We start from the raw sequence: 24,153 nt of genomic DNA on the forward strand, positions 1-24,153 counted from the left end.
ATACCATTCCGTCGAGTACATTATTTACAAATCTGTAAGGAGCTTGAGAACTAAGCAGGAAGATAAAAGAGATGTGTCATAGGTGGAAGTTAAGTTAATGCTCCCACTGTTGGCATTGGATTAATTGAGGAGCTGAAAAAGAATCAATTAGTGGCTAAACTATGCAAATAATTTCATTTTCTTTGTCATTGACGACATTGAATTTACTTTGTTTCCTGCATTTAATATTAATATTATTGTTTCTCCTTTCCTCTTGACTGATAATTATTCAAACAAATGACAGCTTAACAAAAGATTTTTTTTTGTTTTCCCTGTGTTTCAGATAGCCTATAAATCTGATTACAAACATGACGGTGTTGACTACAATTACCCAGCTACTCTCACTCCTTCATATCAGACAACAAGGAAGTTGGTCCCTCTGAAAGATGTAAATAACTTTATGGGTTTTTATGTATGGCGTGTGTGGCTCATCATCTCTCTGTAGGAGAGATTGTGATGGACTGTATATGTCAAATGATGATTCAATCATGGGAGCAAACGGCTAGTGATAACAAAGTCAAAGCAAAAAAGTGCAGGTAATCGAGAGGGCTCGGGGAAATAGAAAGGAGAAAGTGCTACTGCCTCCTATCACTGGTTTCAGTTCAGCACAAGCTGAACAGTGACATGAAAGGAGTTAGTTCTGCTCAGTCTCTAGTCTGTTTTACAGAAGATCTCACCATCCTGGGCAGCCTCAACAACAGCATCAAGCACTGAAAGGAGAAGGAGACTTAAATAGACTTTCCGCTCTTTGTGAATGCCCACAGGACAGATATTCCTCACAAAGCTCAGTGCAACAGTTAAATTCCATATTGAAAGTTTAGGCCCCATTGCTGGAGGACCGAAGTGGGCATATAGTCATCATTAGGCCTCTGGTCTATGCAAGAGATGTGCTGTTCGGGATTGAGATACTGATGGAATAATATGAAGGAAATTGTGTACTACTGTGGTTATATGTGCTCTACAAATAAATGGAGGGCATCAGTCTGCAGTGGATGCCGTACTTTCACCTTTCGCAAGCATTAAAGGCTCGCCTGATCTTACCTAATTTTAGGAACCTAACTAGCATCTTAACTAGGAAAATAGTTACCATACATTACTTTTTAAAAGTATCAGTGGGAAGAGAGTGGCTTTTCTACAGGGCATTTCAGACTACCTAAGAGGTGAATCACCTGTCTTTCCATGGAAAATGCAGGAAGCCAAGGGTATGATACCTCACTGAGGCCATTAAAATTACATGAGATGTAGCTGGACCTGAAGACCCCTTCTAAGCAAAATGTGGTAGCATGAAGAAGCAGAATTGAGAATGCTGATATTTTGGGGGGTGTACTTGATAACTGCAATTGCAATATTTGCAATATGCCCTATTTCTTCTTCTGCAGTAACTTCAGTTTTGCCTTTGAAAAGGCATACAAAAATTTAAAGAGGTAGCTTCGTTGTTTAATTTTAAGTCTTGTATTCTTCAAGAGGACAAAGTGAGCATGTTAGTTATTGATGAGTGGATAGGCCTTGGGACTATTTTAAGCTACTTGCTGATGACCATGACCAGTACAACTGATTCTTTGTGGCCAGTTGGTTTACATGCTCCCAGAGCAGATGCTGACTATTAAATGTGCAGTCACAGACAGTGCTGAAATGTTTATAGTGGGTAGAACTATGGCATTTTGGCATTCAGGTTCGTTACACTGGCACCTTTCTTCATTTTCATAAGATTAGAAGCAACAATAAATACATATATTCATCTAAAAGGAAATCATCACTTTCTGATGAAACAGTAGCTATCTCTCCAAATGAACTGTTTTAAGTAGCTTGATCACACTGGGCCTGTGAGTAATTTGGGCATTTTGCCTAATGTTTGTTATTATAGTATAAAAGAAGTAAGTTTGTGAGGATAATTCAGATAAAAAAAATCTCATTCAAATAGTTTCAGTAACTCAAAGTGTCTAGAAATACACTCCACTTTTTTGAAAAAGGTGTTCTTAAGGAAGTAATTTTAAACAATGTGATGTGCCATGTTTGCAAAGTGGTGATTAACTACAGTGAATATTAATTAAGGCCTGCAGAGAATGATAATTGTGGCCTGCAGTGTGATACTGAGGCCTTTGACAACAACAGGTTTAAAAGAAATCTTCTCCGTGACGTTTTATCATGTATAATTTGAAGATTTAATATATTTCTTTTTATAGCTTATTATTACTGCTACAATGTTAGTGTGTTAGGAATTTCATGGAATCTTAATACTATTAATGACTGACATCAGAATGACTTTTTTTGTACCATATATGTCTCTTTCTTCCCTTATCCTCTACACAAAACTCTTATCATACAAGGAACTTCTGTGATTAATTATTGTATTAAAAGTCAGTAAAAACAAAGTTATAAGACAGTTCATTTACTCTGTACTGTGTTGTACTGGACAGCCTTCCCTATAAAGGAACATTATAACTCTCTATTAAGATAAAAATTAATTTGAGTGATGATTAAGGATATCAGTTTTATGGGGACCAGCTTAAACTGTGTCTTTTTAAGAATTTGTGTTTTAGTGGGGATAGAGGTTGTAATTGAAATTCATTTTCAAAATGGGCTAAAAATTGTGGCCTCAGCCCAGGAAGTTTTTAGAGCATTAACTACAGATCTTGTTCAAGAAATCATGGTATGTTTCCCCATCTCAATTTATTATGGTTTAAGTAGTGATATATCTAGACTATTAGCTAACAAAATTGTGTATTCAATCTCTCATTTTTTCAATCTGAACATTTCTTTCTTTATTAAATCTTGTTTCTTTTTTTTTTAACTAGGTAAACTACAGACAAAGCATAGACAAACTGAAGTACAGCTCTGTTACAAGCACTCCACAAATTACTCAAGCCAAAATAAATGCACAGCAGCTCAGCAATGTAAGTTCTGGCATCATTAGCCATCTTTGCATCTTTGTTTATTAGAATTAGGAGACAATTTAGTTCACCTATAAAAAAATTTGTAGTTCTTAAGTGCTTTTAATTGTTGATAATTAATCAGCAGATTTACAAAGAAAACAGTAATACAAATTGAATGAAATAACTTCCAAAACTATAGCAAGCATGCCATTAAATCAGTAAAATATAGTACTTCCTTCCATTTTTAAAAGTTGTATAAATGTCTTTTGTAAGAAATTTATCTTTTTTGCATTTATTAGTGCTTACATTTATAATTATTTTTATAATTGAATTATTTATTAATAGTAAAATATTCACTTTCTAGAATAATTACTCTGTTTCATACTACTGAGGGAAAAGTTATAATTGCCTTAGTACCTCCAATCTGTTTATGATGTCAACCTTAACTATGACTGTATCTATAATATATGGCACTAATAACCTGAAATTCAGCAGTAGTCACTCAGTGTTAAGGGCATATTATTTGGTAAGTTAAAAATAACTGAAGTTGGTTTTTGGTTTGTTTGTTTTGTTTCTTTTTTTTTTCTAATGTATCGTAGTTGAACTATCGAGCCCAGTATGAGAAGACAAAAACAAATTACTCTCTACCTCAGGATGTACCTCAGTTCATCAAGGCAAAAGCCAATGCTGAATTATACAGTGAGGTAAGCCAAGTAATGTGAAAATTATTGGTATACATGTTACCCTTGAAAGAGAGAAATAAATGTAAAGATGGTGACACTATTTCTGGAAGCATTAGCGTTTCTAATCTGTCTTTACTAAGCAACATGAACTATGGTAACCTGAATAGATAGGCGTACAATCTCAACTATAGTGAAACTGGTAAATTTTTTTTCCAAGATCTTTTCAGATGATTTGAATTTGTTTAATAAATAAATGTACTTGTCACAGAGTTAACTGCTTCTGTGGTGACGTTTGTATGCAGATTAAAGATTTGCACAGCTACAATAACTCAAAGCCCATTGAAATCAAAAGAAAGAATCACAGTAACTTCTGTGAACTTGGATAGAGTCTACTGTTTGTTGCCATTCATATTTTGTTAAAATATGTAATGTTTAACTTAGAGCCCTTGGTGCTAAAATCAAGCACTTGCACAAAAATCTTAACTTTCATTTAATTTTTAAGTAATTTTCAGGCCTCTATTTTTGTAGGCAATGTTTTGAAAAATAAATAAGACATAAATACAAATGCAGTAAAACCTCCAATTTATTACTACTTTATCTGTTATTTTTGAGCCTGTTTCATAATTTTTCATGGTTTTGAACTTGCATTATTGCAAGCTTTTCCTGGCCTGTTCATACCTCATAGTCTTCCTCTTAGTTAAATTTGAGTTGATTGATGGAGTTGATATGGGGCAGCACTCCTTGTCGATGTGATGCGTTGGGATGCCTGCTCACTGTTAGATAATGGTGAAATACAACAATACCAAAAGCCACATCCAGCAAACAGGGATTCATGGATACTTCTTTAGATGTATGCCCAACAAGATACTTGATCCTGGCCTAATGGAATTTAGAGTGGAACCATCAAAAAGAGCTTAAACAGTTAGTACTTTAACTTCCATTAACCTTCTGAACTTAAACTTGTGACTCTCATGATATTCACCTATATTCATAATTTAGTGTGTGCTGTGAGAGTACTTTTGAAGCAAATCTGATCATCCTTACTTCCCTGATCTTTGGTTCGTACTGTGGTGTAGTCTCAAAGCACACAAACTGGATTCCTTTTGAATGAAACTAAACTGAAAAATGCATTCCAGGAGCTCATTTAAACAACTCCAGCTTCAAATAGGCATTCAGTGAATGGGCCACACTAACATCAGTTATTTCAGACAGCACTAGCATCTTAGCCTCAGTTGTTCTGCTCTAGAGTATTGATCTATAGTATTTGCAAGTATAGACATAACCACTCCTTTGAAAATTCAGCCAAAATCTAGAGCTATTGCTGCATATTCTGGGATTAAAAGTGACTGTGAACTCCAAGAATAAAACTCTTGACTTGGTCCTAGGCAATGAATTAACCCAAAATGATAATGAACTGTGACTTAACACAGTTCCAGTTTGTGGATTGAATATATTTGTACTTCTGCTTTGCTCTTAGCTATTTCCATGTTCTCTTGAAGTTCTTGTGCGTTAGTGATATGTTACTGTCTTTTCTTTCTCAGATTAAATACAAAGAAGGCTGGGAGAAGAGTAAGGGTCAAGGCTTTGAAATTAAACTTGATTCTCTGCCTTTACTTGCTGCCAAAGCTTCAAGGGATCTTGCTAGTGAAGTAGGTTATATTTAATTACCTAGGAATTATTCTTAACATATATTGCTATAGCACAGGGAAATAACATTTAGCTCACTTCATTTGGGTTCATGTGCATTTGACTGTTGTGTATTCATCTTTCTCAAAGGCTGAACACTTGGAAACTTTATCAATCTCTGATATGAAATTTCACTCTTAAAATTATTTTTTAAAATAAAAACATACATAAGGAAGCAAAGTTTGCAAAAGGATAATAGCTCAGTCCTCCCATAGTAAAATTCAGTGCTTTGAATTATTTAAAGCCTCAACAATTTTATGATCATCCACAATAAATGTAAAGTGTATTTCTCTAGCCTGCTTCTTTAACCTAAACACATGCACATTAAAAAAAAATCCAAACTAACCCTCTTAAAAACAACTTATCTTGCAATTCTCAACTTGTGAGAGGTAGAAAAGGAAGAAACAGGAGTGATTCTTTGACTGGAAAGTGTTTGACAGTGAAGGTAATAAGAAATCTGTAGAATGGAGTAGGATGGAAGAGATGCTAACATAACATTCTCCTCTACCCTATTAAGAGAGTCAAATCTTGAATTTCTTGCTTGGTTTTTAGCTGGTTGGTTTCTTATCTTTTGCAGTAAGAACCTTACTGATTAACATACTGGGACTGGGGAAAATGAAAATAACCCAGATAATCTAGTTATTCAGAAGACTTTAAATCTATGAACATATACATCTCAAAGGAGCAAGCCTCAAAAATGAGGTTAAAGAAAACAAAAATAAGACCAATCTGGCACCTTTGGGAATTTCAGAGAAAATCTTGGAAGTCTGAAGTGACAAAATGAGAATCATACTAGGCTCCTGTAAATTTTGACCACCCAAATAGTCAGTGACATAAATATTGCTATCTCTGGGGTAACTGGAAAATGATTTTTAACTTAAGCTGTTTTTCCCCAAAGGTTAAATACAAGGAAGAATATGAAAAAACAAAAGGAAAAGCAATTGGAACCAAAGATTCAAGACTTTTGCACTCTCTGCAGGTGGCCAAGATGAGTAGTGAGGTAAATTATTTATTTCACATACTTAAAAGGTGTTTTAATAATTATAAATCTTTCATCAACTCCACACCACCCACCACCATTACTGATGTTTCACTATAATAAGTCCTTGGAAACCTTTGATAGAAATTGGTTTCCTTTTCCAGTCTGTTAATCTATAATGAATGCACAGAGTTTTTGTTCTTGTGGGGAATTTTGGAGCATTGGTGTTCTTCTTTGGGGGCAGGAAAATAAGATCATCCTATTAAAACCCCATAAATACTTCTAAATATATATATATAACATATAAATATATATATATATATACACATATAAAAATATATAAGCATATAAATACTTCTAAATGGAACTTTCAAGCAGACAAAAGTGTATTTAAAATAAGATATATTGTGATAGGGGTGGGGTCCCTAGACTCTGCAAAATTCATTTTGCATCTGTTTTATGGATTCCCCCTAACACCTGATTTCTACATGTTTTTTTGCCTAATGTGCGTAAGTATCCAAATGAGAGTTTCGATTTGGGATAGGTTTGGCTTTGCAATATACTGATACAGACAACTTCTTTTCATTCCTTTTTTTTCTAGATTGCCTACAAAAAAGATTTTGAGGCAAGTAAGACCCATTTCCATCTGCCTATGGATATGGTAAACCTGAAGCACGCTAAGGCGGCCCAGGCACTTGCTAGTGACCTAGATTACAGAAAGAGACTCCATGAGTACACAGTGGTTCCAGAAGATGTGAAGACAAAGTGGGCCAAGAAGGCTTATGGACTCCAGAGTGATGTAAGATAATATATATTCAATTTAATTATTATAAACTGTATGAAATTTTAAAGAGTTTTTCAGTACTTGATATTATTTCTAATTTCATATGGACACTATTTGATTTGTAAAATTACTTCTTAAAATGTCTTCAGACTGTACTTTGCTTTTGAAATTTGAAAGTGTGTACATATTCACATGCAAACACTGTATTTGTGCCCCTCATGTTAATAAATGTCCTTCTCCTATACAGCTTCAATATAGGTCAGATCTGACATGGATGAAAGGAGTTGGGTGTATCAGAGAAGGAAGTCTTAATATAGAACAAGCCAAAAAGGCAGGAGATTTGATCAGTGAGGTAAGCAAAGTGCTCTGGCTGTTGTCTATTCAAAGGCCTATGCATTCCACTACATTATGTAGAATAGATAAAGAATTCCTAATACTAGAAAACTGAGAACTGGAAGAGCTAAAGGATGTAGTATAGATGTAGAACAGGGCAGTTTGGGATAACCTGCATTAGAGTTAAAAATTGTTTTTCTCATTATATGGTTATTGATTTCTGTCAAGATTGTGAGGCAGAATTCCCTGTAACTATGCTTCCACTCCTGTTTATTCACCTGCCCATTTTGCTGAGCAGCACTGAAAATATTTGGAATTTCTTTTGGGAAATGCTGCATGAAGTACATAGACTTTTAAGGGGCAGTGCTGAAAAATTAGGTATTAGATAGCTACATTTGGAAGCTTCCGTATAGTTCAGCAAGTAAGTGTTACGCCTTTACTGCCAGCTTCACCTTGAGTTGATTTTCATTGCTTTCTCCTGATTAATTCATGGTTTTGCACTGCCATTAACCTTATGGAAGTACAATTCCTCAGCTGCTTAGCTGTGTTGAGTTGTCTCACTAGTGCTAGGAAAGTTAAAGGATAGAAAGAAGAATAAATTAGGAGAAGTTTGACAAGATGGATAAAATCCTACTTAGTGCTGGAGGAATGAGCAGAAGCCAGTTAGTTACTGGAAATCACACACTGATATCTTGGATCTCTGACATTCACTCACTGCTCTTGCAAGGGGGAAAATACATCTTAGAAACAAAAGAAGAGCAGCTGCTCTCAGATCCAGTGTCTTGCTAAAGATAGACTGACATATGCTGCTGTGGTGTGCTGTGGTAATAATCACTTCCATAATAGTTTAATCCATAATGATCTACCTTTACATTTTGATGCCTTGTAAGGCCAAGAGATAGCTGACAGTCAGTTAAACTGAAAACTTGTGGATATTATTTTAGAGCTCTCTATTGCTATGCAGTCTGGCATTTTGTCTTTTTTTCTTTTCTTTTTTTTCTTTTTTTTTCAGAATGTCACTATGTTGTGTTCCATGCAATGTGACAAAACATGCTGTTTTTAATCTGTCTTCCTCCCTTCCAAGTTCCTAAAATAAAGCAATGAGCACCTCTTTGAAGTGCTGGGTGCTTTTATAACTTCTGTTTTGTGTTTCCCTAGCAGAGTCACAGTGTAAACTGATCTGTTCCCCCATCAGTACAAACAAAGATTTATCTCCTGAGATGCCAGATAATGAAAAAGTGCACTTACACCCCTCCTAGGTGGAATATCCCACTTCACTGTTGAACTGTTAGAATAAGAGATTGACTAAACTACGCAAGAAGTGCTTGCCTGGTCTCTCTATCATACTGAAGTCTTCAAGTAGTGTGTTACATTTTCCAGTACTGTCTCAAAGACAGAAAGAAATGTTTAGCTTACTCTGAAAGAAGATACTCACAATACTCAGGCAGAGTTTGATTCAAAACAGCCCTGATCTTGATAATTTAAAAATATCTCAGAAACATTGATGTACTGTGATTTGAACAGCACATACGTATACTTGAGAAGTCTTATGTAATAAAATGTGATGGTAATATTGGCTGCATAGCTCACATGGTTTCCTGGGCACTGAATTAAATCATATCTAGTTTGTGAAGGGCACAATAATTCATGTGCAGTCTAGATCCTGGAAATACACAGCCAGCGCATCTGGCACAAATGAGTAGCTCTGCAGTGTTGACAGCAATACATTCGGCATGTCTGTTGTGCTATTCACCACTGTGGTCATTCCAGCAGAAGATATTAGCACTGTAAAGTATTTGGAAGTGTATTTTGCTGTTCCCTGTGCTAAAACTGTTGTGGGAATTTACATGGGACTTCTGTCTTTTATCAGGAATGCACTGTTTGAAAGGACTAAATTTTTGGAAAAGGTAAGTGTTGTAGCAACTTTGGTGTAACTCACTTTAATTTGATCTAGAAAAAGTACAGACAGAAGGCTGATGCTCTGAAGTTCACCAGTGTGGCTGACAGTTCTCAGATCAAGCATGCCAAGAAAAGCCAGGAACTGCAAAGTGATGTGAGTCCTTGATTGAATTTTTCTCTTTGGAGATATTTTATTATCAATATGTTCATTCTTGAGGTATATATGCTGGGGGGAGGGAGGGGGAAGACAGCCCAGTCATGAAACTTTCCAGTGTTTGAAATTCTTTGGGATTTATTCTTGAGGGTTTATATGTGTTTATTTGATGAATTCTCTCTAAATTCTCTCAACTATAAACAACAAAAACTGATGGGAACAGAAACAGGCTGCTATGCTCATAATGACAATAATGGCCAGAGAAACGGGGTGTGGGTGGGGAGAGAGAAGTACCTTTACAAGACAGTCTTGGGTCACTTGTTGATAGTTCAGACAGCAAGTCTATAAACTGGGTTCAACTGAAGCTGAAATGTGTCTGTGAGAGACTGCCTGAGTATTCCTGCGGCATTACACCAAGATAGGCTATCAATGAGATAGAGAGGAAGCAAGCAGGAGGGAGAACAGTGTTCCCGTCTCATCCTTAGACAGCACTTCAAAGCAAAATAGGCATCATCAGAGACTAAAATACATCCGACCAGAGTTCTATGTTCCTCTCCACTGAGGGTCATGTCAGACTATTTTAAACTGTATTGGCCATGATAAACTGCACCTTCTTCAGCTGTTACTGTAAAGATACTTTTAGTAAAAGAACAAAATAGACGCATTTTCCCAAACTGATTTCCCTTCAAAATACTCCCTGTTCTTCCTCATGGCCAAGTTACCTTATTAGATGGCATCTGGGAATTCCTGGCAGGACCTAGCTGATAGCAGCTCACTTTTAACTTTCTGAAACAAGAGAAACCTACTGCTAAAATTACTGATCAGCTAATTTAGGGATAGTAATGACTTGCCAAATTTTTTTCTTTTTCCCTTTTAGTATGTTGGGTCTTGAACTGGAGATATTAACATCTTCTCAGTTATAATATGAATGGTCTTTTTCAGTTAGCAATCTTATTTCCTTATTTGTTCCTCTGTGTCATTAAAAACTTAACACTTACTTAGATGAAAGTATTGTGTGTTTCAAAGATTAAACCAGTGTGAATCAGAGGAGAGTGCCGCTCTGCTGGCTTACAGTACTTAATTCCTATGTACTGGATATTGTTGCCTTTCTGTATGGGTGTTGAGAACAGTTTAATAGCCCTGGACTTAGAAATTTACTAGTAGGGACAATATGTATATTTTTGTCTGTGAGATGCAAGAAATTTCACACTTGAGGAGATAGAACATCTTTTCCTAGCTTTTCAACAACTCCTCCAACAGTTTTATGGGGTTCTGAAGCAGAGCAGCTCATCTTTCTTTTGAAACTGTCCTGATACAGAAAATGTAGATGTTTCCTAATTGGGTCATAATCCTTGGTATTTTTATTTAAAATTGGAATGTTAGTCCTTGATGGAGTATTATGTAGGCAATTACCTGTACTTCACAAATGTTCTCTACAGGTTCAAGTGCATAGTGTTCTTCTTTTCATGCCTAAATTTCATTATTACTGTGTCCCATTAAATATGTTTTATTCCACATGAAAAGAAGCTGCATTTTAATATTGAATAAAATATATTCTTGCATACATTTTGTACTGAGTATGAATTCCTATCAGCTTTGTAGGCTGTTAAGTAACTAACTTTAGGAAGGAGAACTATGGTATCATGGACTGCATATTGTTTCACTGCTGACATTTAACCGTGACTGATTTGGTCTGCCTGGCTTTTGGGGTCAGCTTTTAAATTCGGACTAAGAATTAAAAATTCTTTTGCTAAAGACTAATTCACTAAGTAAATTAACCCTAGTAAATCCTTGAATATTTGTAATGTTTTATCAGTAATGTTTAATCAGTATTCCTTTGAAACTAAGCATAGACTATTTGTTAATCATGCCTTGCTTTCTGAGGTCAGGTTGCCTACAGGTCAGGAAAAGAGCAGTTCCTACATCAGTACACAATCAGCAAAGATGATCCTGTCTTCATACTGGCCAAAGCAAATGCTGCAAATATCAGTGAGGTACTGCAGGGGATGATGGGTTGGATTCTTTCACTCCTGTATGTTAACTTCCAGTTAAAACTGCTGTTGAAATGTTTGTTCTGTAGGTACATCTCAGGCTTCCTCTGAGATGGTCTGAATGTTTTAGGTGTAAAAACATTATGGTCAAACTATATGCCCTTGATTAAATACAGGATATATCTGTTGCAATGAAGACTTGTCAGTTTTAGGGTCTGAACCTGTTTATTTTCTGTGGAAAACCTGTGGTTTATTTTCTGTGGTTACCTTCACTCAGATGAGTGGTCAGTGACACATCAACAGTTTCAATGGAACCAGTGAGATAATGAGTGTACAGTATCCACTGGTATGTAAGCACAGACACCAGGATTAGATCATTGGACATATGGTCATTGGTTCAGGGATTGCATGCCTAGTGGAGTGTATGCCAGTCTGATGCAGCTTGAGAGCTTTGGTGACTATAAAACAAACAGAATATACTGAAAGTAATAATATCATTGTATTATTGTCATCTTTTTAGAAACTGTACAAGAGTAACTGGGAGAAGCAGAAGGAAAAAGGATTTGAGCTGCGACTTGATGCTTTGTCTTTCTTGACTGCTAAGGCAAAGAGGGATCTGGCAAGTGATGTGAGTATGGACTCCATCAGCCTTCTTTATTCTTAGGACAACTGACATTCCAGGTTGCTACCAGAGTGTTGGGGATGTCAATTCTGTTTCAGTGACCTGAGCTCCATTCATGCTAAAGAGCAATGGAGAAATTCTTTAGGTGATTGTTATTCCATAATTGGCCATAAGATTTGCTCTAAGCAATTCGTTGTTCCCTTTTTTTCTGTTTTCCCCCACATGCTGACTCTGTTTTTCTGTTCCCTTTTGACCCGAGGGTAAATTTTAGAGCTCAAAATGAACTAGAAATCTCCTGTGAAACACTGTAATGTAATACATTTAAAGGTGGCCAGAAAATTCCTGAAAGAACCTTCGAAACTCAATCTTTTTAAAAGAAAAGTTGTTTTTCTTGGAGATAACAGTAATTTTTATAGCTTTTTGAGAAGATACTTATATTATAAAAGGATTTATTCTTTATGGACACTTCCTAATTTCTAAGGCATTCCAGTTCTCTTTTGCAAATGGATTTCTTACTTCTTCACCCACTGTGTCACAAAATTTATAGACAACTGGTTGACTACTACAGAGCTGCCAGCTTGAGAACATAGATCATTTACTTATGATCTATTTGTTTCTTTCCAGGTAAAATATAAGGAAAGTTATGAAAAAACGAAGGGTAAGCTGATTGGAGTGAGAGCTGTGAAGGAAGATTCGCAGATGGCTCATTCCCTTCAAATGTCAAAGTTGCAAAGTGATCTGGAGTACAAGAAGGCATTTGAGGATACAAAGACTCAGTTCCATGTCTCCATGGATATGGTCAACCTTGTTCATGCCAAAAAGGCTCAGAATTTGGCCACAGATAGAGGATACAAGACAGCCCTCCATCGCTACACTGCTCTGCCTACTGACATGAAAGTGGCATGGGCCAAGTGGGCCTATGGATTGCAAAGTGATGTAAGTCCAGAGCTTAAGCCTGTTTCACTCAACCCCTTCAGATGCTTAGGGATGAGTTTCTTTAGATATTTATGTATTAGCATTTTGAACTATTAAACAGTTAATATTTAAACTATTAACTACTAATTTGCCCAAGAGGCGTGTTTAAGATGTGTATATTTAAGGTTTTATGGTCACATGCTCTGGTGTAACCATTAGATACACTGTCTGACACTATATATGGTTACTGTAAGTCAGACTTACCACTCTGAGCTTTTAAGACAACTTCTAAAGCAAACTAAGATACGTATGTCTGCAAGTCTTGTTGAGATATAGGTGCTGAATCACATTTAGTTTCTTTGGGAATCCTAGCTATAGTGCTTGTATAAACTTTTGGAATTCAGTAGCCTGTTGGTATGAGAGATTTGTGAGGAAAAGGAAAAGTGTACCTGTATCCTTCCTCCTTAAAGATGTATGGGAAAAAAACAAATGAAATTCTTTCTCCCTGGTGTAACATGAGGATAGCAGCTGGGAAGTGCTAAATATCATATCATTGCAAATACTGAATGTCCTTTTGAAAAATGCATACCAGATGCTGAATTTTTTGCCCAGTCAGAGTAAGAATTACCAATGACAGTAAGGTATAGACCACTTTTAGAAACTGCTTTGCAAAGCATACTGTACAAATGCAGGTGAGTCCTGATAGTGCCATCTCATTCTCTATTTTTTTTTTTTTTTTTGTTTTCCTTGCAACTGCACAGAATTAAATAAACAAAAGCAGGCTTTAATTTGACTTGGTTGTTGCTCTCTAGATATCTGAATCCTTTATTAGTACTTTAAGTATTTGAACACCAACAATAGGACTTTTTTTTTTTTTTCTTTGTGAGAACCGATACAGAGCAGATTTGAACTGGATGAAAGGAACCGGATGGATAGCCACTGGGTCATTAAATGTGGAGCAGGCTAAGAAGGCTGGAGAACTCATTAGTGAGGTGAGATTTCATGACAGCATGTAATAGAATTTGCTGCATAATGCGTGCAAAATGTCTGTATAAAATTAAAATAATTTCCACTGAAAGGGGAAAGAAAAAGGCATACTACATGAAAGCCCTCAAAACCAGGGACAGGGCTGGTAATTAGAGGGAGACCAGATACCAAACACACACCAGTAGGAGTCCATATAGCCTTTGCAAAAACCAAGTAGGTGACAAATGATATTATGAATAATAATGGCAATCAAACAGTGCTCAATTGCTACCCACTAGCCTACCTTTTTAATGAAGCAAAACAGGAAAGATGATGAAAAGATGCAGTCATTGCACCCAGAACCTCTTTTGTAAAAGTTACAAGTTCTTTCTTGCTTCTTTTTTCATATATATTCACATTAGATATTGAAATTCATATATATCTCTGTAGCTATCTATCTTTCTCAATGGTTTTCATCCTTCTTTCTTTCTATAACTAGTATCACTTGCTTGAAAAGGTGAGCTCTAGAATCCTTTATTCCAGTTCCTTTAAGCCTTCCAAGGAGATGTTGGTGGAAATTGTTAAAAGGTTTGCAGTGTTCATTTTGCAGAGTGAGTCCTATTGGCCAAATCTGCTTCAGTAGGACACTGAATCTCATGATGTTTTAGATAATAACTGGTGAGGCAGGAATCATCTGTCCATTCACTTAAAAAAAAAAAAATGTAACCACTGATATAGTGTCTGAGCAAAGATACAATTGTCCTTTCACATCAGTCTAGTTATTGACTTTATCTTTTTCCCCTTACAATCATCTGCAATGAAAACTGACTTTTGGGGCACAATAAATTAGATTCTCAGCTAGTGTAAAACAGGATAACTTCATAAAAGCCAATGCAGCAATGCCAGCTAGGACAATAACTGTGACCAAATATCAAAAAATGCAAGTGTTTACAATACATATCTTTGTACTAGATGATTGCCGCTTCTATAGAGCAGTTGGTGGTAAGGGGTGAATTGCTTGGGATAGACTATTGTTAAAGCATGATACCATTTAAATAGTAGTTCTGACTTGAGTTAGGGTTGTTCCTGATGCAGTAATAGTGAAAATTTTGCCATGTTGAGATTTGACATGCTAGGCTGTTCATATCAAGCTTTTAATGAGTACTAAATAATTATAAATGTGTGTGACCCTCCTCTCTTACATACACACTGTGAATAACCCTTGTAATTCTGCTAAAAAGCAAATGCCATAATGTTTCTCAGAACTAAATGTAGAGATGTTCTGATCAACTAACATTTGTCTCCTCAACTGAACAGGAGAAAGAGTAAGCTGCCTATGTCTCCAATTAAAATCAGTTACAGGTGCTCATTGCGAAGGGATTTGGCCTCTGAAACCAAAACATTGCTCCTAAGCTTGTAATCCATTAAAAGAGTTAACATACTTTACATCAGGGTTTTGAATTCCCAAAGAGTCAAGGAATTACCTCAAACACATCTTTGTGGATCATAGCTCAGTTTAAAGGAGGCTTACATGCCTTTAAGTTTGAACACTGAACAATAAACCATTTCCAAAGTGCCATGAACATGCTTATTGATTTGAGAGCTCATCTCAGGCATCAGGAAAATTTAGTACACTCTATTTGGAGAAGATATAAGAGTAATGATGGATATATGACAATCCATGGAGAAAGGGAAGCTTTTAGTGACTGAAGCATATAGATAAAATATAAGTTAGCCGTCAAGCAGCCTTCATTTTAATTATGTATATATAACAAGATCTTTCGGAAGTTACTATGGGCTCTTTCAAACAAAGAGAATTAATATCAGTACCTTGAAAGTACACTTGTAATAATTAGGCACTGTGTTAATGACTGCACAGTTTTGCTGTAGGTAAGTGTTAGGAGGAAACCTAAACCTTCAAACAATAAGTTTAACTATTGCCATTATTATCATACTACAGTTTTACACATTTCTTGCTTAAAGCAACTATAAATAAAAAATGTAATCAGTCATACTGTATTTGAAGCCATCTGAAAAAGATTTTCAAATCATGCATCCTGGAGTATTTTAGTAGGCAGAGTCTGATTTTTGAAATGTTTTCTTTATATTTGGGGAGAAATACTTTAATATTAATCAGCAAAAGGTTATTGTTAAAATGAAACAAATATTAATCTGAAAGTACCTAGGATATAAAGATGAGGAAAGAGGAATAATAATTATGTTCACAAATTCACTCTAATCTCCAGCAACCTATGATTTTTCTCTTTCAAATAGCATGAAAGAGCAGCACAAAATTCACAGCTTTGATCTTTTTCTGCTCAACAGAAGAAGTACCGTCAGCATCCATATGCTTTGAAGTTTACCAGTATTAAAGACACTCCTGAGATGATCCAGGCTAGAATTAGTTATAACCAGGCTGTGGATGTAAGTTATAATGTATATACATTATGATTATAAGAGTGGTATCCTCTTTGAACGACCTGATTGAAGCACTGGCTTTCTCTCTGTTTCTTTCTCTGAGATTATTCTTGGGAACCATGAAACTTCTGTGTTCTGGTGTGGTGCATCTCACAAAGAGCGTGTTTCTAACTTGGAATGGAAAGCCATGAGATCATGCTAAAGTGAATGGGAGATTTATGTACAAATATCCAATTTTTTTTTGAAGTAAGACCGAGGAGTAAGATCGGTCTTTGACTCTTAGAGACTTGGCTTTCTGAGATTCATTGAAGAAGACGACATTTGGGAGTCTTCTCCTTTTCAGACGGATCTTTCAAACTTTGATTTCTATGTATTCTTTGCAAACAAAATGTGAGGCAGCGTGACAAGGAAGAAAAAGCTAGTAATTTCAAGCTGTCACCCTACTGAGAGAGAAATCCAGGAGGGGAATCTAAAAGGGAAGAACTGAGGCTGTTTCGTGTTTAAACATGTTTATTTTTAATAGAAGAGCGATTTAGAACTATTGTAGACTTAACTGGGATAATACAGAAGTGAGTAATAAGCAAAAGTCACTCAAAAAAGACAAGTTTCAAACATGAGAGAATGTTTTATTTTAAGAAAAAAGATACTTTTAAAATGAAAAGGAAGATGAAAGACTTTGTGTAAAACATATGCTATTGTAACACATACAGTGTCTATGCCTTTGCTTTAATTAACAAGATCCAAAAGACTTCTCAGGCAGGATAAATGTAAATCATTTTGTTCCACTGAGCCACAGTCAAAATCAGTCTGCTGCTCTCTTCCTTCACATTTGGAGTTCTTACTGACTTTCCTCTGATGGAGCTGCTATACCAGAGAGTCTACCTACAACAGAAAGTGGCAGCAGAGTTAAATATTGAGGTTCATCTAACCTAGTCACAGCCTAGTCTCAAACTCTCAGATAAAATGACATTTCTAGGAAAGGCAAGATGGGTGGTCAAGACATGGGTCATGTCTAAGGAAAAGAAAAAAGAAAAAAAGAAACTGGAGGCTATCTGTGCTAGTCTACTAGTCTGAAAACTACAGTGTCAATGTAAGAAGAAACTGAGATAAGAAAGAAAAATAATTTGAAAGAGGTGAACTTTGAATGGGCATTGTGTAGGTGAAAGTCAAGTTAACTGCACAGAACTCTTATCTGTCTGCAGACATCTGAAAGATAGCTAGTCCTGAGCAAACCTGCTATGCTTCCTCCAAAGAGTGATATAACTGGCTCATCACACCTATTTTAGGACCTGAGGTTTTTATATCTTACCATTTATTGACCATTGAGCACTGCCTTGCAGCTAAGGCTGGAAATAATATTGGAGTAGTTGCTAAATACCTGCTAAAAATTAACAATTTTAGAAAGATATATGTTTGGGAAACCTAAAGTCCCTAGATTTCCATAGAATTACAGAAGTGTCTGTGGACCACTCGTGGCTGCATATTCTTAATAAAAACTGTTAATTCTTCCTCTCTACTCACATATTGGAATTCATATCAGATTAATATTTGGATATCTGAATTTTCATATTCATCAATTTATACCTTTAGAATGTCAAGGAATTTCTCTCTAGTGTGCTAGGTATATCATACTCCAAAACTTTTTGAATACTTCTTAACTGATACACCTGTCTTTATTAATTAATGCTGCTGTCATTTTTCTGTACTCTCTGCTTTTCGTTAACCTGTTTGTTAATGTTTATTTGAACTAGTGATTGAATGTGTAGTGAGTACTCTCTACTAAGATTTTTCTCTATTTCCAGAGGCTATACAAGGAGCATGGAGAGAGTGTAAAGCATCAGTATACACCAACAGCAGATCTTCCAGAAATCCTTCAGGCCAAATTAAATGCTATGAATATCAGTGAGGTACATATCTGACCTCTAATATTTTAAAGGAAAGGGAAAAATTCAGTAGTGCTTTGGACTTAGAGGAAAACATTTTTTCCCTCTCTCCAGTATGTAATCATTCTCTAGTCTAAATATTTTTGAAGTAAAGTGATAAATTAAACTTCTTGACAAACTTTGTATGAAACCTCTATTAATTTAGTAAGATTAAGAATGAACAAACAGGTACATTTCTATAATGGACATCTGTGATTTGATTATATCTCTTGTGTGTTGATAGTTTAATTTATGTCAGTCCTTTTTGTTAGAATAGAATGTAAAAAACATGCTTAAATTGCGAGGCTAACAGTAATGCTACTGTGTCAACCATCTGAACAGCTACTCTGCTTCACTTCTATCCCATATTTCCTGCCAGATTCGCTATAAGGAGTCCTGGGGAAAGATAAAAGATGGTGGCTATCAACTGAAATTAGATGCCATTCCCTTCCAGGCAGCAAAGGCTTCGGGTGAAATCATAAGTGACGTAGGTGAACTTACTGCTGATATTTTCTTCAGTCACTCCGGAATCTTTCTGCTCTACTGAGTGACTCTTGCTGGAAACAGCATGTCCAGCCAACTCTACAGCTGGGAGACATTCTGCCTCAGTCTAATTCATTGTTGTGCTTTTGGAAATGCAGATACAATGAGTGTTATTGGGTAACTAAGCAAGGGAAAGTTTGCTAAAGCAAACACCTATTAGCAAAGTTGACCAACTTGCATGCAGGCAGGTCACAGGGATTGTTTAGGAGCTATCAGGCACCATCTGCTAGGAAAGATTTGCAGTGGAGGGCTTGGTCATGAAGCTCTAGCATTCAGTGTTTGTCTTGGGTGTTACTTACAGGTTGTAAAGAGATATAAATTAATTTCAGGGATAGGATACTCATTGTTCTGAGTTTTCTAGAGAGCTAATGGAGAGGTTCCTCAGTGGAATCTGTAGCACCTGCGCTAGGTTCTTGTGTTCCCCCTCTTGTGTAGTAGCAGGTAACTAACCTTTCTAAGTGTTAATTTGTGTATTTCTTGTTTTTTTCTCTAAATAAGATAAAATATTTACACAGATGAGGTATTCTTAGCATCCTCTTAAGGTTTATTCAGATTTATTAGCATATTAAATATAGCACATTTTATTCTCCATAGCTCTCCTTCCGTAATATGAGAACTCATTTATTTGGATTGTAACAATTTTGACTGATACTTGTGTCTCTTCACTTTCATTCAGGTTTCTATTCTTACTTCCTTTTCAGCACAAATATAAGGAGGCATTTGAGAAAATGAAAGGACAGATGGTTGGCTCACGTGGCCTGGATGGTGATATTCATATTGCTCATTCGGTTCATGCAGCATTGGTACAGAGTGATGTAAGTACAAGAAAGAAGATGTGGGTATTTTGGAATTCTTCTCCTAACAGAAAGTAGTTCCTGGTGGAAGATGTACTTAGCTGTGAATTAACTTCTTGTCATATTATTTCAAACTGAAGGCTTTCTCTCATACTTTGTAGATATTTTGATATAATCATGATGATACCATTTTTCACATTATTTAAAATAACATTAATTTGACAGTAAGAACAGATGTATGTATTCTTGCATGGCCCTTGCTCTAAGCCCCTGTTTCCTGGCCTAGAACATTTTACTCTGCAAAATTATCACTCAGAGACAGCTTAAGTTTAGAATTATTAGTATTCTTTGCACACAAGTAAATAAATTTAGTAGTGATACAAAGTTTATTTTCAAATAATTATGATTATTTTCAAATTGCTCTTTTCTTGAAAGGCTATAGAATGAATGTGATTTTGGAATTTAAGTTGGTTTTTTGGTCATACAATGGTTCCCACTTGGTCTTGGGAAGTGCTAAGAATTACATTTCATTCATTATCTGTAAACATTGTACTGTTCAGTACCTTTTAAACACTGGTTTAATCCAGATTTTAAGCATATAAGTAATCTCAGAAGAACCATTTATTTCCTTATCAAAATTACACATAACAAGCCCGATCATGGATATAGATGGGAATGTGTTCCTGGATTTCAGTGAGCGATGGGCTTGTTCTGGGATACTTTCTTGTGTGATGATATACTTCAATTCATACAGATACCAATAAGTTTCTGAAGAATTCAGCCATCTGCCAAGTTACTTCAAGTTATTTTGATGAGCATCAACAGTCATAGATGTTCATTATCTGGATGAACTGTCTGACCATCTGAAATTTGCATGAGCTTATCTGGAAATTCTGTGTGAAAAAAATTCTTTAAAGATCCCTCGGGCTTTCTTTTCGTGGCCACAGCCAACAGGTGGGGGAACCTTGCCCCACAAAACAGCATTTAAAACTATAAAATAAAGCTGGCCAAATCAGTTGAGACCAGCAAATATTTTGAATGAGGATTTGTAGTGATTCTTTTTTAAATATGGCTGTTTGGGTTTTATCTTAAGGCAGTAACGTCAACTTTTTATTGTGCTTTCTAGAAATGAAGTGAATTAAGAATTCATTTGTCAATTTGATAATTTTATTATCTAAAGATTAGATATATCTAGTTTTAACGAAAAATGAAAATTATAAAAAAATCTCAGTCTGTTTAAATAAAATGTAGATGGGTACTGTTTTGACCTGGGATAGACTGCAGCATATTCTAATTATACATGTTGGTCATTCATAGTACAGTTAAATATGTTAGGGAACTTACATTTAAAAAGAATAATTTATACTGGAAAATAGAGAAATATGGAGAATGTCTCTTTTGATCAAAACCTGAATTTTGATTACCATGCTGTGATATATGTGTGATCTGTTTTTAATTTGTTAGGTGAAATATAAGCAAGGTTTTGAGCGTACGAAGACTCACTTCCATCTGCCACTGGATATGATAAATTTGGTACATGCCAGGAAAGCACAATCTTTGGTCAGTGAACAGGAATATAGACAGCTGCTGCACCAGTATACTGCTTTGACTGATGATGTGAGATTGCGATGTGCCAAGAATGCACATAAATTACAGAGTGAGGTAACTGCAAAACATCCCAATGATATTTCCCTACTGGGTCTGATACAACATAGGTCTGTTCCAAACCATGACAGCTGATGGTATATATTTGAACAGCAGTTGAGGCATAAACAATAGCTGTTCCCCCTTGATTACGTTCAGGAATGAGACAATTACCGTATTAGACAGTTGTACAACGTGTGTGATCACACCATTCCAAGATGTGTACAGTAGTCTTTGATGACTGGGGAGAGAAGTATTTGCAAGTGGGAATGATTGTACTGTTAGGGAAATACTCTTTTCAAGGTCTTTTTAACCATGCAAAGTGTTTATCCTCTGATCTTTGAGTCGGTTTGCATCTGGATGTAATTAATGTGTACTTCCAGAAGCAAAATGCCTATTGTTTAAAAATATATCTGATTTGTAAAAGACCAGTAAACTATAGCCCAAGATATAACCACTGACATTCTAATAAGGATGAATTTAGTTCAGTATGAAATCTTGAGTAGAATTAGCTAGATAATGCCTAACAAATTCAATGGTGAGTTGTGTCTGTAAGCATAGCACTGAGCAAAGGGCATTTAATAGATTAGATTGCCTCAGGAGTCTTCAGGAGATACTATATCTTAAGAACAAATCTGACTCCAATATGCCACTGTATATCAGTTTTACACTTTTAACAATCTTAAAGATGGTAGACTATGTTCAAACGTGTTAATATCAGCTGCCAGTTGTGCTGCCCTAACTGGAGTAAAAGCACACATGATCAGAGATTCTGAGGCAGATTTCTCTCCATGCCTGTCTTCTGATTTGGGAGTAAAATGTTAATTGTCAGCAACATTTTTTAGTGTAGTATTTATCTCTCTTACCAGCTGTCTCTAATAGCTGGTAACAGGTGAGTAAAAAGCCCTAGGTTTTGTCCTTTCTATGCACTCGCAAAGGATATTTCCTGTACACAACACTATGATGTCTTTGAGTCCAGAGATTAGCACTGGACAGACAAATGCATGAGAGAATAGAAGAGGTGTTGGTTCTGCTCTCCTGCGTGGTTGAATGAAATTAAGGTAGAATTCATTACAATTGACTTTCTGAACCAAAACTCCTCATTAAGTACAGTTAGTTCTTTCCTTAGTAAGCAGTAGCAGCTTCCACATGTGCACTGAATAGGCAAAACTGTGTTTATTAGTTGTTTGGTCTTTATAATTTTTTTGAAGCAGAGAATAAAATAATTCTTGTTCTTATCATCACTTCTGTCATCATCAAATGCAGTAGTATTTGTCTGAATATATCTAGCTCTAAGGTATCAGTAGTATTTGAGAAACTAATATTTGCAGTGACTCACTGCTGTGTTTGATGGTGTAGAAAACATTTTAATAAAATTGATACTGCGGCACAGCACTATTTTTCCCTAGTGTTCCCTGCTTACATTATGAGAATTCAGAACTGTTTGAAAGCAAAAGTATTTTGTCTGAAATGTTACTTATTAAAAGTTCCTAACTTTTGTTAAAGAATATAACTAGTCTCATTTTATATGTATCTATACATAAATAATATATAGATATGTTTTATGTATTATATATGAATAAAAGTTATATATCTAGGAAAAGTTTCTTTTCAAAGGTACAAGGAGAATTTGGGAGCCTAAGTATCATTCAGTGATAATGAGATTTAGTACTCTTCTGAATCTTACATATGTGCTTTGTATGCCTGTATATGATGACTGTACCTGCACACACACATGCACACACAAGCACATGACCATAGGATAAAGTATATTAACTTTTTGTAGTGGATGCTAATTTTAATGGATTTATTTGAATAACTTTACTGTGTATTTTTGATGAATAAATGTAGGTCATCTCAAATGCAAACTTGTATTCTGCTTTTCACATAGAATTTATATCGATCTGACATGAACTTTATGCGAGGAGTTGGATGTATTATTCCTGGGGCCCTAGAGATTGAAGAAAAGAAAAAAGCTTCTGAACTCATCAGTGAGGTAACAAAAGAGGGTTTTGATTTCTCTGCAACAAACAAGAGTTTGCCAGATGTCTTTCTATTAAACTGGGCTGGCGAAGTGACTAACTGGATAAAACTAGGCTCCTTCCCCTTCCATTTGATCACTCCATTTGTGTCCTAACTACAGATGGGTGAACCTGAGTTCAAGGTTTTGTAGATTTTGCTAACTGATTTCACAATATTTTCTCTTGTGTTTCAGACCCAAATGGTTGTTATTTTATGTGATTTATTTTAGATTTTAAAAGTGTCTTTTCAACTAAAAATAAGTCTGTGCACTCTATTAGGCACCTTGTACTGTTTCTCCAAAATGAGACTGATTTGCAGAGTGCCCAATGCCAGTGACCATTACACTATCCTCAGCTCTCCTTCTGCTTTGTAGTCTTAGTCTGTTTTTCATTTGCTGCCTCTGCATCCTATTCTTTTACCCTTTGTAATCAGATTTTTCTTTCCTCTGTTGTGTTCTCTCCTTACACTCTCTGCTAGTTTCAAATCTTAGATCTGTTGTCATCATGTAGATGTGCAAGTTGCATTCGAGTGAATGGATCCCTGCTTGCAGTGAGCTTGCAGTTATTTTGTTCACGATTCTGACTTAGCATCACTGACTGGGTGAATCTCATCTTTCCCACAAAAAGGTTCAGCAGGCTTGTGTTGCACCTTCTGTCTGGATTGTGTTGCCTTTCTTCTAATTTCATTAGCCAGGGGTTAGGGACATGAAGGGGTGAAACAAGCAAGCAGCACATTTTTCTTTAAGTACACAGAATTCCTTATTTACTCTTAGTTTCCTCTAGTGAAACAAGCATGCACCAGAGTAGAAAAGGTAAATTAGCCTAATGGTTAATAGATATGTATCCTTTGCAAAGTAGTGTTTTAAGCACAAGAAGCAATACTGGTG

General features: G+C 35.8%; 2 protein-coding genes across 3 annotated transcripts in view; one reads left to right on the top strand and one right to left on the bottom strand.

Annotated features, from left to right (window-relative positions):
* The window catches only part of NRAP (nebulin related anchoring protein), a 53,949-nt gene that overhangs the window by 17,862 nt on the left and 11,934 nt on the right, over positions 1-24,153 (top strand). Inside the window, exons 14-31 of one of the 2 annotated variants that reach the window (XM_062579737.1) lie at positions 323-427; positions 2,835-2,933; positions 3,512-3,616; positions 5,137-5,244; positions 6,180-6,281; positions 6,862-7,059; positions 7,292-7,396; positions 9,332-9,430; positions 11,320-11,424; positions 11,942-12,049; positions 12,668-12,979; positions 13,846-13,950; positions 16,250-16,348; positions 18,145-18,249; positions 18,644-18,751; positions 19,509-19,622; positions 21,066-21,263; positions 23,137-23,241. In XM_062579737.1, coding sequence (XP_062435721.1) covers positions 323-427; positions 2,835-2,933; positions 3,512-3,616; positions 5,137-5,244; positions 6,180-6,281; positions 6,862-7,059; positions 7,292-7,396; positions 9,332-9,430; positions 11,320-11,424; positions 11,942-12,049; positions 12,668-12,979; positions 13,846-13,950; positions 16,250-16,348; positions 18,145-18,249; positions 18,644-18,751; positions 19,509-19,622; positions 21,066-21,263; positions 23,137-23,241 — 2,280 coding nt within the window. The remainder of the gene's footprint in view (positions 1-322; positions 428-2,834; positions 2,934-3,511; positions 3,617-5,136; positions 5,245-6,179; positions 6,282-6,861; positions 7,060-7,291; positions 7,397-9,331; positions 9,431-11,319; positions 11,425-11,941; positions 12,050-12,667; positions 12,980-13,845; positions 13,951-16,249; positions 16,349-18,144; positions 18,250-18,643; positions 18,752-19,508; positions 19,623-21,065; positions 21,264-23,136; positions 23,242-24,153) is intronic. The other variant, XM_062579738.1, reaches the window with a different exon arrangement.
* Positions 17,169-24,153, bottom strand: part of HABP2 (hyaluronan binding protein 2) — a 30,528-nt gene continuing 23,543 nt past the window's right edge. Inside the window, exon 13 of the mRNA XM_062580391.1 lies at positions 17,169-17,224. The gene's annotated coding sequence lies outside the window, so the exon portion shown is untranslated. The remainder of the gene's footprint in view (positions 17,225-24,153) is intronic.

The sequence above is a fragment of the Rhea pennata genome, chromosome 7 (assembly GCF_028389875.1).
Source record: "Rhea pennata isolate bPtePen1 chromosome 7, bPtePen1.pri, whole genome shotgun sequence".
Taxonomy (NCBI): domain Eukaryota; kingdom Metazoa; phylum Chordata; class Aves; order Rheiformes; family Rheidae; genus Rhea; species Rhea pennata.